The 17536-nt window shown below is 40.0% G+C and overlaps 1 protein-coding gene across 6 annotated transcripts in view; it reads left to right on the top strand.

The window, feature by feature from the left end:
• Positions 1 to 17536, top strand: part of DOCK11 (dedicator of cytokinesis 11) — a 189529-nt gene that overhangs the window by 34465 nt on the left and 137528 nt on the right. For all 6 annotated transcript variants that reach the window (XR_013374910.1, XR_013374911.1, XM_077888910.1 and 3 more), the window contains exons 2-6: positions 14185 to 14301; positions 14386 to 14475; positions 14895 to 14977; positions 16208 to 16277; positions 16878 to 16973. Coding sequence is in view for 4 of the 6 variants with exons in the window: in XM_077888910.1 (XP_077745036.1) it covers positions 14185 to 14301; positions 14386 to 14475; positions 14895 to 14977; positions 16208 to 16277; positions 16878 to 16973 (456 nt within the window). In the remaining 2 variants the exon portion in view is untranslated. The remainder of the gene's footprint in view (positions 1 to 14184; positions 14302 to 14385; positions 14476 to 14894; positions 14978 to 16207; positions 16278 to 16877; positions 16974 to 17536) is intronic.

The following is a 17536-nucleotide window of genomic DNA, read 5'->3' as shown; positions in this document are numbered from 1 at the left end:
TGTCTCGTATTTCTGTTTCTAAGAGTACCAGAAGAGCCCTCAGGGAATGACGGGGCAGCAAGCCTCACTTTTGTAACAGGCCAGTCAGTGGAATCTATGACTGGGATGTAGGATCCTCAGGCATTAACACCTGCCCATTCTAGTGAGGAGCCACATTGTGTTTGTGTACTGGGAACTCAGGTCTTACTAAATATTGGAGGAATTTTTTTAGGTGTAAGGAAGTGAAACTGGGTATGGTATTTTTTCCTTTTTTAGCCTTCTTTTTCATTATTTTTAAAAATTTTAAGTAGCCTCCACATCCCACATGGGGCTCAAACTCCCAACTTAGAGATCAAGAGCTGCGTGCTTTACTGACAGAGCCAGCCAGGCACTCCTCTCTTTTAGCTTTCTTAATAGCTTTGTCGAGATGTAACTCACATACCATACAACTTACCCATTCGAGTGTATTTCAGGGTGGGGGTTTGGGTGGGTGAAGGGGAGTGGGAAATACAGGCTTCCAGTTACAGAATGAAGAAGTCATGGGAATAAAAGGCACAGCATAGGGAATATAGTCCATGATATTGTAATAGCAATATATGGTGACAGATGGGAGCTACGCTTTTAGTGAGCATAACATAATGTATAAACTTGTCAAATCACTATGTTGTACACCGAAAAGTAATATAATGTGGTGTGTCAACTATACTCAAGAAAATGACAAAATAAGATGGGATGCCTGGGTGGCTGAGTCAGCAAAGTGTGTGACTTTGGCTCAGGTCATGGTCTCGGGGTCCTGGAATTGAGCCCTATGTCAGGTTCTGTGCTTGACAGGGAGTCTGCTTGTCCCTATCCCTCTGCCCCTCCCTCAACTTGTGCCCTCTCTCAAATAAATAAATAAATAAATAAATAAATAAATAAATAAATAAATCTTTAAAAATTATTTATTCATTTATTTTATTTATTCGTGAGAGACACACACATACACACACAGAGAGAGAAAGGCAGAGACACAAGTGATGGAACAAATATCCAAGATTGAATATTTTACAGTTAAGAAAATTATATTTTTCAGTAATTTTAAGTGATGTGGAAAATGCTCAGGCAATAGTGTTAAGTGAAAACGTCGGACACAAATTTTACACAAAATGACTATCGTGCATATTATGGGTCACAACTATTTATAATACGCATAGGAAAAAAACAACTACAAATTTACAAACAATATCGGTAGTGAAAAAAAGTATGTATTTCCAAGGCTTTTAGTGTATTTGCAGATAATGTGGGATCATTACTACAATAAATTCTAGAATATTTTTTATCACCTCAAGGTTATTGGCTAAAGACATTCAGAAAACCTTTCATAGGGGTCATCCCCTTTGATTCTTATTGTAAATGATATCTCTGGTGACACAGAATTTGTCATAGGGAGGGAATTGGCTTAAAGAAGGAAACAAAGATTACAGATAAGGCGGGCAGATTTTATTTATTTATTTATTTATTTATTTATTTATTTATTTATTGAAGATGTATAAAACTGAATAGCAAAGGGATGTTTACCCGAGGGATGCTGATATTGACTTAATACTCTTTTCTAGGAGTTGAGAGAGGCCAAGCTTTGGGAGCTGTACAGCAGTGAGATATCCCGTAAGGCTGGACATTGTGGACAGGAAAAGGAGAGATAAATTTCAATAGCTGGGGAAATAATTGAAACATATTAATAGGAGAGTAGGTTCTGAGCTTGATTATACTCAGCTAAAGCAATATGGGAGTGACTGTAGACTGGACACTGAGAACAGTCTGCGCAGGGTATGTTAGAGACAATAGGGCCTTGGCAGCTATCTGTATACTCTTTCCTCACCTCACCAAAAGACAGACTCTAGCTAAAGAAGGTGCATCTGTTTTATCCAAGTGAGGAGAGGATAAATGTGGATCGGGTCACCATATACTGGAATATTATGCCAAGCAGTAGGGCATCTCCTGACATTATTTTATTTTTATTTTATTTTATTTTATTTTATTATTTTATTTTATTTTATTTTAAATTTTAAAGATTTATTTATTCACAAGAGACACAGAGAGAGGCAGAGACACAGGCAGAGGGAGAAGCAGGCTCCATGCAGAAGCAGGCTCCATGTGGGACTCTCCCGGGACTCCAGGACCACACCCTGGGCCGAAGGCAGGCTCTAAACCACTGAGCCACCCAGGGATCCCCTTATTTTATTTTTAAAGATTTTATTCATTCATTCACGAGAAACAGAGAGAGAGAGGCAGAGACATAGAGGGAGAAGCAGGCTCCTTGCAGGGAGTCCGATGTGGGATTCGATTCCCGGACCCTGGGATCACACCCTGAGCTCAAGGCAGACAGATGCTCAACTGCTGAGCCACACATGCATCCCATCTCCTGACGTTTTAAAGATGTAATCTTAAGAAAAAGCAAAGGAGCTATCATTTTATTTACATGAAATAGCTTTTAGAAGACATTATCTCATGAAGTGGTATAGATGGAAAATACTGGTAGGTTTCAAAAAGGCAGAGAGAATTTCAGGTAATGGATAGATCCAATATGACTGATTATGGAGAATGAAAATATTTGGAGGAACATGCAACTTTTTTCCCTTTCAAGGTTGATTATCAGAATGGGGCCTCTCAGTTTTCATTACTCCATTATCAGAAGCAAATTAATGGGATGGGTAGACCAATTGCCAGATCCGAGTCAAAAATGATGTGTGGCTGCTTTATAGATTACTGAAATTTTGTAATGAAAAAGGCTTGCACTGCTGTGTTAAATGGCACAAGCAGGACCTTTATTTTTTTTGAGGATTTTATTTATTTATTTTAGAATGTGCGTGCACACGGGAGCAGGGGGAGGGGCAGAGGGAGAGAGAATCTCAAGCAGACTCTGCACTGAGTGTGGAGCCCCACATGGGGCTCGATCTCATGACCCTGAGATCATGACCTGAGCGGAAACCAAGAGTCTGATGCTTAACTGAGTGAGCTACCCGGGCACCCCTGTATATATTATTTTTAGGTTTATATATATATATATTTTTTTATATTTTTATTGAACCTAAGTAATCTAGCTGGCTAAATCTACATACTTATAGAATATCAACGCACATGATATTTTGTTCTCAACAATGCAAGGTATGTTATAGTTCTGTTTTATGAAACTCAGGGAAAAGTCAAGGATATTTCTTTTTTGTTTTTTTTTCTAAGTTTGCAGTGGGCACCACAATCCAAGGCAGGTTATATTATTTGATGGGCATAGAATGAGGATGGTCTAATTTCTCCTTGCATGAATGATTTTTCTGCAATAATTTTGTGTGTTTATGTGGACTGGTTAAACTCTTTGATTTGTTGGAAAGCCATTATGTATAACGAAGGCACATTTTTTTCTGTCAACAATGGTTTGCTAAAGAACAGAAATAAAATATTCTTCTAGTTTTAAAAAGGTACTCTGCCATTCTCTAAATTTAATCAAGCCTTTCTCTTCATTTTTACTTCTTTTTATCTTCTCTTTGAGTCATTTACATGCTTATTAGCACAAAGTGAACACAAAAAGTCAGAGTGATTGAATTCAAATCAGTTTTCCTAACTGTCAGCCTGCCAATTGAGTCAAGTTATAAATAGTGGTTAAAATGAAGTTATGGAGGGGGCGGGATAGAGTTCATCAAAATTCTGTTTATTCATTTGCAGATAATCTAGATGATTTGCATGATATTTCAGTTGAATGAAAAACACTTGTTAACGGAGTTAACTAATCATATAGTATATATACAGGCCTGTTTATTTCATTATTAAAAATATATAAATTCTTTGTAGGTTTTTAGAAATAGTTGAGTTTACATAAATAGCTAAATAGACTTGGAAAAGGGAAGTGATTTGACATTTAACAGGTTCCTTCCTGGGGTGCCTGGCTGGCTCAATGGGTAGAGCACGGGTTATAAGTTCGAGCCCTATGTTGTGTGTAGAGCTTACTTAAAAATAAAGTCTTCGGGGAGCCTGTCTTAGGGGTGTCTGGGTAGCTTACCTGGTTGAGTGTCTGCCTTTGGCTCAGGTCATGATCCCAGGGTCCTGGGATCAAGCCCCTTGTTGGGCTCCTTGCTCTGTGGGGAGCTTCCTTCTCCCTCTCCTTCTGCCTCTCCCCCTGCTTGTGCTCTCTCTGTCAAATAAGTAAGTAAGTAAAAAAAAAAAACAAAAAACAAAAAACAAAACTTTAAAAAAAAAGTTGTTTTTTAAAAAGTACAAAAATATAAAATGGTTTCTTCCCTATATGAAAACTCTAAGGAGAAAAAAATAAGTTTTTATTTTCCCTCAGTGTTTCTAAATTGGATTAAAATACCTTTAAAATCTCACTTAATGTTAAGTTGTTCTGAAATTAAAGCCAAGATCTGAAAATTCATTCTGAAAGTGGTAGCTTTCCTTGTGTGCTGCCATTTTGGCCGAAGGCATACACATAAGGTCAGTCTCTCTATTGTTCAGCTGGTGATCCCTCCTGAACCACAGAAGCTTCTGGCTTTGTAGTTCTCACGGCTCTCTCCCAGGTTCTGTGGAGCATACTCAGATGAATTAGATATGGTCCCTTGACTACGTCTTACTGTGTGTGTGTGTGTGTGTGTGTGTGTGTGTGTGTGTTTTGTTTTGTTTTTGTAATTTGATTCTTACCCACTTGAAGTTGAACCTGCCAATTCCTTTCCCCAAAGTAAAAGACCTGAGGTGCTAATCCCTATTCATTGATGGCAAATGCTAAATTAGAAGCAGCAGCTCAGAAATGCAAAACTCTTTCTCCAGTTACATTGCCAGATCACCAAGCCAGTCATGCCCACAGCATCATCAGGGCAATGAGAAGGCAAGATCTCACTTTGGTAAAATATAATGTAGGGGCACTTGTGTGGCTCAGTTGGTTAAGTGTCTGCCTTTGGCTAAGGTCATGATCCCGGGGTGCTGGGATGGAGCCCCACATTGGGCTTCCTGCTCAGTGGGGGGAGTCTGCTTCTCCCTCTCTTTCCCTGCTCGTGCTGTCTCTCTCTTTCTCTCTCTCTCTCAAATAAATAAATAAATAAATAAATAAATAAATAAATAAATAGAATTTAAAAACATTAAAAATAGTGTAGTTTCAGTAAGCTTTAGCAAATCCTAAAATGCAAGTCTGTCTAAGGAAATGAAATGTGGTGGGGGGAATGTTTTGTTTTTGTTAAGTTCAGGGCACATAGGTTTATGTGTGTTATGGTTCTGGGCTCCATTGGATAATAGGTCTGAATCCTGTTTCACTAGTGTGAGACTAATGTGGACCTGCCTGTGCCCCAATTTCCTCATCTGTAAAATGGGCATAATAAAAGAACCTCCCTTGCATGGTCTTGGAAAGAATTCAATGAGGTAAGAAGTTGCGAAGGCTTAACTTGGTATATGGTCATGCTCAGTGTAACTGGTAGAGAAAGTACAAGGCACAGTTCCCCATTCCCGGTGTTTCTGATCTTGCTAAGGAGGCACCACAAGCAAAGCACCCACAAAGTAGTTCCGTGCTATGTGTGAGTAAATGCCACCAATGGTTGGTAAAGATCATCAGGGCTGAAGGCCAGAGAGGTCAGAGGTCAGGCTATCAGAAGAATCACGTGAGCCAAGGTGTGGATTGGGAATAAGCATGAGCCAATGATCTCATGAAAAGTAAAGATTTTTCCCTTGGTTGTTTGCTTTAAGAAAGGTTGGTGTCTTGAAAGCAATTTGTATGTGGGTTTTTGTGCCAAGATTTGCCCTGAAAAACAATCTTTGTTAAAATATGTTCATGTCTATTTTGCCAAGTTGGGCTGTATTAACTGGAAAGATGGCCATCCCTCCCCCAACATCGTTGTCAGATTATATTAACTCAAAGCTTCTTCAGCACTTGGAGTTCCTTTTGGGAAAGAAGGGAAGAAACGAACTGGTAAAAGGTAATCGTGGTTTAGAAAAGACAAGGTCATAAAAAAGTCAGCTACTCTTTATTCAAACCTTATCACATTTATTAGAGCTAGGGCTCCTTTGTTCTGTGCCTTGTGGGGCCTTTTAGAAATCTCTAGTCTACAGTGGTGGTGCAGCTGTCACTTCTCTTAGGCACAGCACAACTTTGCCTGCTCTTTGTCCTCATGCATCACCTGTCCACAGTTACCTGTTCTCCAATCTTACAGAGTCTAAAAGTAGAAGATGAGATGAAATGGTCAGGGACCACATATACCCAGACAGGGACATTTTTCTGATTGATACGAATGTGAATATACAGGCTCGCACACTTGAGCATGCAAAAACACTTGTGCAGTCACTTGGTTGGAAGATGTGGCTGTCAGAGGGTGTGGAAGCCAGATGGGGTTTAAGTTACAGTCGCATCTGCGATCACCTTGACTGTCTTGGGTTGATCTACCTCCCCTATTAAACTGTGAACTTCTCAAGGCCAGGGTCTGGTTCTTTTTCACCTCTGCATTACCAGGTGCTGGCACAGGGCCTGGACTTCAGCAGGGATTTGATGAGTGTGCCAGCACAGCAAACTCACTTTGTTTTCTGCGATGCCGGAAGTCGAATGCCCCCAGTGGCCATTTTGAGTGCAAAGTGATATTTTAAGATACTCTCTGGAGAAAGCACTCCAAACTGCTACAAATGTCTGAAACAAAAGAGAAGCTGAATATCTTGGAGAGGGGATCAAGAGAAGTACTGGAAGGAGGGCGATGGGAGGAATGATAGGAGGGAGAGACTCACTGAGTGACCCCTCTTTTGGAGTATGTTACTTCTTTCCTAAGATTATTGTTATTTTCATAGAGAATATGTTCAGGTGTAGTTGAGACAGTAGTCTGATCACAATGCTGTGGAAATGGGCTTCTGACTTTGGGGCTGAATCTATTTCCTGAACCAGGAAATCGATTTTTTTCTACTACTTGAAACTTACCTTGGAGAGTGGGGTGGTAGTGGTGGTAGCTGTGTTGGAATGAGCCCTGTGCTCCACTCCTGAGCTCTCTCTCTTCCTGCTTTCTGGTCTCCCTCCCAGTGCGTTACAGGAGGGATCCTGTGAAGCCTGTGTTCACTTTAGACTTGCAGAAGAGACATTCTTAGAATTCTTAAGGAGAACTAGTTTCTAAAGTAAAAGATTTACCAGTAAACTAATGACCTTTGGTGTAATATCTAAGCAGAAGTGACCCAGGCTGATTTCGCACCATTGCAGAAACATCATGTGATAATTATTGCTTTTTAAATGAAGTTGAAATTATGTGGTTAAGTTGCTAATGATAATATAAATAGGCTTGCTGGTAATATGAGCTTTTAAATACATGAGTGGTTGTATTTACAGAGAATAAACCGGTGGTTGCCAGAGGGCAGGCGGGTGGGGGATGGGTGAAATAGGTAAAGGGGATTAAGAAGTGCACACTTCCAGTTATGGAATAAATAAGACTTGGCGATGGAAGGTATACATTGGGAATATAGTCAATAATAGTGTAGTGCCATTGTGTGGTGACAGATGGTGATGACTGAGTGATGTATAGAATTGAATCACTGTGTTGTATACCTGAAACTAATAGAACGTTGTATGTTAATTACACCTCAATTAAAAAAAATACATGAGTGGTTGGATTGGTGAATACATACATGTGCATACATATTTACATATCTATTTTAGGATTACAAGCATGGTTTTATAATTATACATATGTAGCAAAGATGATCAAAGATCAGTCATCTTGTATAACAGATGTAGAAGAACCACCACAAAAATCATAAAGTCTAAGTATTTGATGCTGTCAGTGATTCCCAATTAGGATCCATTATTTCCTCTCTTTGGACCAAGAGGTAAACCGTAACCATATCTGTACTGATGAATTTCTTTTTTTAATCTCTGTCCTATGTTAGAAATCAAAAAGTCACCTCTTTTTTTTCTTCACTCTTCATTTCTTCACAGTTTTAGGGTTTACTCTGTGGAAGTCTATTTAGATTTGGTCCTAAGTAAACCTGGAAGAGGGTACTATGTCCCAAGCTGTAGTACAAAGATTGATATTTTAAATTTTATCTTTTTGGTGGGGCACCAGACTGGCTCAGTCAGAACATGTGACTCTTGATCTTGGGATAGTGAGTTTGAGCCCCACGTTGGGGTTTATGTTAAAAAAAACAGGAAGAAAAAAAACAGGAAGAAATAGATTTATTTCATTAAAGATTTGAAAAATATGGATTTATTTTCCTTTAGGAGGAGTTTAATGTTTTTTTAAAGACTTTATTTATTTATTTATTTATTTATTTATTTATTTGAGAGAGAGGGAGAGAGCACAAACAGGGGGAGTAGCGGCAGAGGGAGAGGGTGAAGCAGACTCCCCACTGAGCAGGGCGCACGATGGGGGACTTGATCCCAGGACCCTGGGATCATGACCTGAGCCAAAGGCAGATGCTTCGCTAGTCACCCAGGAGCTCCACAGCTTACTGTTTCAGTAAATATATTTCAATGAAGAAGAGATTTGATTTGAAGAAAAGCATGAAGCATATTATAGTGCAGAAGATACGCCAGAGCTTGGCATACAGCTTGGAACTTGTATTGTGAATTAAGTTGAGTTTGGAAAACACTGCTAAACAGAGAATCAGGAGTTGGGATCCCTGGATTTGAACCTGGTTCTACTACTAGAGGTAGACAGCTGAATTTCATCAAGCCTTTGCATCTGTTTCTTCATGTACAAAGTTGAAATGGTGTTTTCCTTGTCTACTTGGCAGGTTGTGGTAAGACACAGGTAGAATGGACATTGAAAGTATTTTCTGAAGTTTTGCCACAAAGTGATCTGCAAGTGAAACGACAAAAAAAAATCAGAAATAGGGCAGCCCGAGTGGCCCAGTGGTTTAGCGCTGCCTTCCGCCCAGGGCCTGATCCTGGAGACCCGGGATCCAGTCCCATGTCGGGCTCCCTGCATGGAGCCTGCTTCTCCTTCTGCCTGTGTCTCTGCCTCTCTCTCTCTGTGTCTCTCATGAATAAAGAAATAAATTCTTTAAAAAAATCAGAAATATTACTAGCCAGTTATTTCAAGAGAGCATCCAAATCCATGAATGAGAACTTTCAAAGGCAAACAGTTTGGGTTTTTTTTTTTTTTTTCCTTTATGGTAAAAACTGAGTAGGTTCCAAATTTAGGTTGACGGTTTTCCTGTTACTGCTTAACGAGAAGGCTAAAACATATGCTTGCTTCCCTCCAGATTGTAGAAAAGCCTTTGCCTTTTGCTGAGCGCTGCCACAGAACTGTGTGGAAGTACCCCGTGGGACGTGCTATTATTTGACTGGTTATAGATACTGTTGGCTGTAACGCAGTTTTCTTGCATTAGGAGAAAGCACCTTCCCTGGCCAGCCAGAGCGCAAAACTGGTGGGAGGGAAGCACGGCGAACCTGGGAGAGAAACCCCTTTTTGTGTGTGAGGGAAGCTTTATCGAGGGAAACCCCGCACGTCTAATAATCACATGGGAAAGCTGAAGAGCCAAGTCAGACCAGGGATGTGTTTGCAACCGCAGGGCAGAGCCACCATGAAATCCTGGTAATTCTCGGTGTCCAAGGTTTTCCTCCTCTCTAATGCCCAGAGAGTTACCACTGAATCTTCCTGGAAGAGAAACTTAGGGTGTGGTTCTTTGGGTCTGACTCCTAATGGAGCCTCTCTGCTCCACTTCCAGTGTGAATTATGCTTTAATGCCTGTGAGGCTGGGGCCTGGAGGCAGCTGGGTGGGGCAGGGTCTGTTCTTCCTCTTTTTCTTCTTGAGAGCAGGAAGCCTGCTTCCGGGGTCCAGGTCTGCTGTTAGGGTAAGCTTTCCGGGACCCGGAACAGCTGCCCCAGCTCTTTGTACAACTGAGCCACCCCTGACCAAGGGTATAGGAGTGAAGACCCAGAATGCTTAGTCGGGTCAGCTTTAAATGAAAAGTGAAACCTCGTTTTCTAGGACATGAATATATGGCCTTCAAAACAGGGAGAGCAGTAGGCTTCATCTGTAGAAGGCTTATATTTTACTGTATGTTTATTTTTTATTATTTTTATATTTTTTAAAGATTTTATTTATGAGAGAGAGAGAGACAGGCAGAGGGAGAAGCAGGCTCCACGCAGGGAGCCCGATGTGGGACTCGATCCTGGGTCTCCAGGATCAGGCCTTGGGCTGAAGGCGGAGCTAAACCTCTGAGCCACCTGGGCTGCCCTCTACTGTATGTTTAAATAAGTGATTCGTTTGGACATATGCTTTTTCCATATTCATTTGACCAACTACGTTAGGAAGCCAAAGGAAGATTTTTTTTTTCTTTTTCAGAGTTACTTGGAGCAGGCACTTGGGAAATTATTGTACAGAGAGATTAGCAGATGCTAATTCAACAGGTTAAACATTGAAATTTGAGGACTGTTTTTGCAATCTGTATTGAAAGGATAGTTGGCACCAAAAGCAAGACTTGGAAATCATTTTCAGTACCTAAGGCTTGCCTCCTTAGATGGGGCTTTATTCACTTGTCTGGAAATTGATCAGACTCTGAATGTCAGATGCAAAGAGGTAGTCAGTTTCCTTTCATTTGGGTCCCTGGAAACATGGTAGATAGAGGACAAGGGGATCTAATTTTACTATCAGAAAACCTCTGAGTTCCCCAAATAAGAATTGTTTCTCCTGCTTGAACTCATTTTGTACTAGTATTCACAGACATGATAGGGGACGATCAGTTAGATTTGATCTTACAGGCCTACAAATTCAAATTTAAGACTTGAAGTATATCTTCATTAGGATCTTTCCCTGCCCCCAAGTTTATTGAGATAAAATTTCAAAAGAAAATTGTATGTATTTAAAGTGTACACTGTGATAATTTTTTGTGATAATTTAATGTATGTTTACATTGTGAAATGACTACCACAGTCAAGTTGATGAACACATTGATCACCTCGCAGACTTTTTTATTTTTGATGAGAATGCTTAAGATCTATCATCTTCAGTAAATTTCAAGTGCACAGTACAGAATTAGTAATTATAGTCACCATGTCGTGCATTAGATCTCTGGAACTTATCTTATAAGTGAAGTTTTTGCCTTTTGACCCATTTCTCCCTATTTCTCTCATCTCCCAGCCCCAGCAAGCACCACTCTACTTTTTTTCTTTTTAGATTTCATGTATAAATGATACCATACAGTATTTTTTTTCTCAGAAGAGTATAATGAAAACCCAGATACTCATCACCCATCTTCAGCTTCAACAATTATCAAGTCTTTGTCCTCCTTTCTGGCCCTACCCCAATGGGAGTTTTTTTTTTTAATAAAAGTATAATTGACACACAACATTATATGAGTTTCAGGTATACAACATAGTGTCTGACATTTATATAAGTTATGAAATGCTCATCATGATAAGTGTAGATAACATCTGTTATTAAACAAAGTTATTACGGTGGCATTAACTGTATTCCCTGTGCTGTAGTGTTCATGCACATGACTTATTTTATAACTCAAGATACCTCTTAATCCCCTTCACCTGTTTCACCCATCCCCCCACCTTTCTCCTCCGTGGCAACCCCCAGTTTGTTCTCTGTATTTATGAATCTGTTTCCATTTTGTTTTGTTTTTTAGGTTGCACATATGAGTGACATCGTATGGTATTTGTCTCTGTCTGACTTGTTTCAATTAGCAGAATACACTCTAGATACATCCATGTTGGGGCAAGTGGCAAGATTTAATTCTTTTTTAAATAGCTGAGTAATATTCTTCCGTGTGTGTGTGTGTGTGTGTGTGTGAGAGAGAGAGAGAGAGAAAGAGAGAGAGAGAGAGAGAGAGAGAGAGATCTTCTTTATCCATGATACCATGTAGTTTTTGTCTTTCTTTGACTTATTTCACTCATAATGCCCTCCAGGTTCATCCATGTTGTTGCAAATGGCAGGATGTCCTTTCTCATGGCTGAATAATATTTCAGCATATGTATATACCACATTTTCTTTATTCATCTGTGGACACTTAAGTTGTTTCTATATCTTGGCTATTGTGAATAACATTGCTATAAATATGGGAGTGCAGGTATCTCTTTGAGATACTGATTTTGTCTTCTTTGGATATATACCCAGAAGAAGGATTGCTGGATCATATGGTAGTTCCATTTTTAATTTCACGAGGAGCTTCCATATTGTTTTTTTTAGGGTCTTTTAGATTTGTTGAATGCTGGTGTTTATTGGTTAGAGAGGTTCCGTTTTTCTAAGTAATCTTAGAGTGAGACTCTGAGATGCTTTTCAGATATAGAGCTCTGGGATATAGCTGTGACTTAATTGTGAGCCATGTATAAAAACTGTTATCATTTATAGCAGCATTATCTACAATAGCCCAATTATGGAAGCAGGCCAAGTGTCCATTGACTGATGAATGGATAAAAAAGATGGAGTATATATACACAATGGAATATTACTCAGCCATCAAAAAGAATGAAATCTTGCTATTTGTAATGATATGGATGGAGCTAGAGAGCATTTTACTTTATTTAAGTAAAATAAGTCAACCAGAGAAAGACAAATATCACATGCTTTCATTCATATATGGAATTTAAGAAACAAAACAATTGAGCTAAGGGGGAAAAAAGACGCAAACCAAGACACAGACTCTTAACTATAGAGAGCACACTGATGGTCACTAGAGGGGAGGGTGGTGGGAGGATGCGGGGGTAATAGGGGATGTGGAGGAAGGAGGGTACTGGTCATGATGAGCACAGGGTGACAAGGAAGTGTTGAATCACTGTATTGTACACCTGAAGCTAATATTACATCATATGTTAACCAACTGGATTTGAAATAAAAACTTAAAAAAAACTGTTCTCAAAGGATTGTGTGGAGACAGTGTACTGGAGACTGCCTCAAGTACTGTGTATACCGTATGACTCCAATTCTATTGTGATACCAAGTTTCAGCGTATCTTCTATTTAAGTTTTCTTTATGTTGTTTTTTTAAATAAAATTTTTAAGTAATTTTAATCTGATTTGGCAAAACACTGTTATTAGAAATCCTTAATCTATCGCCACCTTGGTTTGGAATAGTATGTTGAGACGTAGCTCTGGTTCAATCTGAGTATCTCAGCGTTTATTCAGCAGTTCATGATTGGATACCTGCTACGTGCCAGGTACTGCTCTAGGTGCTGGAGTGATAACAGTGAACAAGTAAAGGGAAAGCTCTGCCCTCAGATAGGCAGAGAGGTAAAGTAGATGGTCTATCTATCACATGGTGATAAGCTCAGTGAAGAAAAAAAGGTTAGGAAGGTAGGTGGTGGGATCCTATTCCATGTTCAGTGTCTTGCATATTAGTATCTTTGTGTAGTTCTGAGGGGAGGAAAGGCTGGATGTGGTAGAGAAAGCAGGGTTGTCATAGTCTCAGACCCAGGTTTGAATTCTAGCTCGGAAGGCAGACCAGTTACTTAGTATGAGTCGAATGCAGAGTCTCCTCATCTGTCAAATGGTGACAAAGATTAAGCCTTTTCTATTTATTTATCTGTGCATGCTCTACTGACTGAGCCAGCCAGGAACCCCAGGTCAAGCCTATTTCATAGGGTGGTTATGAGTATTACATGAGAAAATATATAGAGAGAAAGCACTTGGCACAGTGTCTGGCATATAAAAAGGGCTTGGTAAATGTTCAGTCTTGTTACTCTTATTAATAAATCATGTCCTGGATTTCTCAGACACTGACCCTGCCTCTTGTAACCTTAGCCTTGGGCTAGGGCTCTATTATTAGTGGCCAGGTCAGGGATGTGCCAAGCCTGACAGGGGTCCACTGATTTTGCCACCTAGAACCTCACCCATTTACACCCTGCCCAGTGGATCAAGTACCTTCAAGACCCATACTTGCCCTAGCTATGCCTGTACCAGGCACACGAATGTCGATACTTTCTCTGCTTCAGTTACCCAGTGCATAGAGCCAATTCTATAAAAATCAGCTGACAGGCTTCCAACTATACCACTTTTTGTTTTACCTTACAGTTTTGGAAGGCACATGGAAAAGCAGAGTACAGTGCTAACTCTCCAGAACTCTTGGCTTTAGCAGAGAGATCCGTGTGTGTATCTATATATGTTTGGTGTCTGCGTGTTTAGTTATGGAGTATTTTTCTCTTGTTTAAGTGTCCCAATGCTTACTACTGTCAACAGTTCCTTCTTTAGTGAAATAAGGTATCTTTAGCACATGGAGAGGAATTTATGTCTTATGAGTTTGACCATATTAACTTTGTTGTTTTTTTCTCTTATGAAGGAAAAGACCAAAATTGTTGAGCCCTTGGACTATGAGAATGTTATCACCCAAAGGAAAACCCAGATTTACAGCGACCCCCTCAGAGACCTCCTTATGTTTCCAATGGAAGATATATCTGTGAGTTCACAAGCACTTCTTTAAAGGAAAACACTCACACTTTCCAGGCTAGTTTTTACGGCAAGAATGTTCCCTGTCTTCTAGATCTCAGTGATAAGTCGTCAGCGCAGAACAGTGCAGTCCACCGTACCAGAGGATGCTGAGAAAAGGGCCCAAAGTCTGTTTGTCAAAGAGGTAAGACCCTCAGAGGCCGCAGAGGAACATTTTACATTAAAAAAAATATTCTTCCTTTGGACCAAAGGGGAAATAAAATTACCATAATAACTTAGCAGACCTACATAATAAGTCTAGATGACGTGGTGGAGAGGAGACAGCTTAACTACTGTGACAAATAGCATGGGTTCCTAGTTTTTCTCTTTTGGATTTTAATACTCTGAACATGGAGTCAGAGTGTTCCAAAGTGTGTATGAATTGCGATTTTTTGCTGCCAGTTGGTTTAGGGAGACCATGTTATTCCTCAAAGGAAGATCCCAGTACCAACATTTTCCGAGTGATTTTTAACAGTCTGTCAGCTTACTTGACCAGACTTTAAGAAACTGGATATATGTATACTTGTTTGGTGTTTCAAATGAAAGATTCTTGTTTTCTTTCAGTGTATTAAAACCTATAGCACAGATTGGCATGTGGTAAACTACAAGTATGAAGACTTCTCTGGGGACTTTCGAATGTTGCCATGGTAAGTGGAGAATTCAAGGGAAACCTTCAAGAGGAGAGTTATTCAACATTACATTTTACCTTTTGCTAACTACTTACGAAGCTTCTCAGTTATAGTTTATAATAAAGCAAACCCTGAAGTAACCAGCATGTTTGGTAAATGTATTTTGGACAATTGAATATGTTTTCACTTTGCTCATTGAAATTCTTTCCAACATGTATGAGTTTGCTTTTTGGTTTTGATACATCTGTATTGACCATAAAATCACCTTCTCATAGTTCTAGATAATGTAGTGAGCACTTTCTAGTGGTGTCAATGAAAATGCTAGAAGTGGGGGATGCTTAGATGGGTCAGGCGGTTAAGCATCTGACTTTGGCTCAGGTCATGATCTCATGGTGCTGGGATCAAGCCCTGTGTCCCCGGCTCCCAGCTTGACAGGGAGTCTGCTTGTCCCTCTACCCCTACCCCACTCATGCGTGCATGTGTGTGTGCTCTCTCTTTCTCTCTCTAATAGATAAATAAAATCTTCTTTAAAAAAGAAAATACTAAAAGGTACATGGTTCAGTTCGATGACCCCAGACACCCCTTGACTCACTGCCATGAGTACACTGGCCCAGGAACTAATTCAAATCTTATCTGTTGAGGTTCAAATGTTATTTCTGCCACTTACCATCTGGATGACCTTGGGCCAGTCACTCAATCTCTTTGAGCCTTCCTGTTCTCCATTTCCTCATCTATAGTACTACTCATAGGCTATCATCTGGGAAATGTTTTCGAGAAATAAGACATTGTGTAGCTTCTTGTAGTGTTCAAAAATACCTTCCTAGAGGAGAAAACAGTCCTAAAGATGTCCTTTAAAATTGAATCCCAAGATGGATGACCAAGCCAAGTTCATACAGCAAATGGATGGGAGAGCCAGAATTACACGGTGTTGCTTTCTCTTTTGGGGAAAGATACGTTCCTGCCACCACCGAGAGTCCTGGTATACATTCTTTGGTAATTCTGCCCTCCCTGCTGAAGTATCTGGGCTCAGTTGTAGCTTTGCAACTGGCCGCACATGTGGGAGTCCTTATAGAAAAGGTAATGTAGGTTTACTCAGGGGAAAATCTGACTTTAGAAAGGAAAGAATAATTTATCCTCCTCATGTCTTGGCATTTTCTTGGTTGTAAAAGAATTCTACTCATCTTGCTTGCATTTATGTATGTATGTCTGTTCTCTTCAATATCTGAGATAATTCTCTTGCATTTTCAGCAAATCTCTGCGACCAGAAAAGATTCCCAGTCATGTCTTTGAGATTGACGAGGACTGTGAGAAAGACGAGGTAAAAGTGGGGGCCACTGCATGGGCATCCTCAAGGTCGTGTCTGCTGACAGATTTCCTTAAGATGAGGGACAGAATTGTTTTTTAATGATCCGTGGCCAGCTTTCAAGCTAACGAATGTTTTGAAAAATTTTTAAGGATTGTTGCATTTCCAAATGGAGTTTAGGAAAAAATCAAGCGAAATGGGCTATGATTTATATATAAACATGTTTTCCCACCTGTGGGGCATACTTCTGGAGTTGGTTTTCTTGGTGCTGGGCATGTGGCATGGTGATTCATCTGGACCCTCCTGCCTATTAGATCCCTCTTGGGACAGATGGCCCGGGTATCTGTGACATTTTGAGAGACAGTCTGTTTACTTAATGCAGAAGACTTGCCCAGAAGACTGCCCATAGGATTCAGTAAATATTGAGTACCTACTGTGTGCATGGCACAGAGCCTCTCTTTCCCTAGTTATCAATTTCAGGTTTCCTCAGGCATCCTTGTGGGGGCAAGGGGACCTTATGCTTTAATTAGATAATGGGGCAGGGCCTAGTTCATGAACCCCAAAAGTTTGATTAGATGGCTGGCTGTTTGACTGATGGTTTTTGCCCTATTTCAGGATTCCTCTTCGCTATGTTCTCAGAAGGGTGGTGTGATAAAACAAGGCTGGTTGCATAAGGCAAATGTAAATAGCACCATCACGGTTACCATGAAGGTAAGAAGGAGTTATTATTTCATCCTTTTAAGGATATTGTCATGAGGAGCCTGTCTGGAAAAAATATTTCTTTTAAAAAAATGTTTACAGGGGTACCTAGGTGGCTCAGCTGGTTAAGCATCTGCCTTTGGCTCAGGTCATGATCTTGGGGTCCTGGGATCAAGTCCCATGTCAGTCTCCCTGCTCAGCAGTGAGTCTGCTTCTCCCTCTCCCTCTGCGCCCCACCCCCACTCATTCCCTCTCTCTCCCTCAAATAAATAAATAAATAAATAAATAATCTTAAAAAAATTTACAGTGAGTCCTAGCCAAAAAAAAATCCTTATTAACAGGATTTTCACAGATGTATAGGATTTAAAAAATCTGCAACCTCAGGATAAATTGAGAAGTGTAACTTTTTAAAGAAACATAATTTTTCTGAATCAGGAAGTTTAAAAAGGGGGCTGTCATTCAAGTATACTTCAATTAAAAATTTTAAAAAAGTTCAAAAAGGAGGCTGTCAGTTGAATGAGGAGAATGGCATTGAAACAAAAGGGCATTACAGGTTCTTATGGGGAAATGAATGT

Source organism: Canis aureus, chromosome X (assembly GCF_053574225.1).
Source record: "Canis aureus isolate CA01 chromosome X, VMU_Caureus_v.1.0, whole genome shotgun sequence".
Classification (NCBI taxonomy): Eukaryota; Metazoa; Chordata; class Mammalia; order Carnivora; family Canidae; genus Canis; species Canis aureus.
Note: the sequence above shows the minus strand (reverse complement) of the source record. Positions and strands in the feature narration are given on the sequence as shown.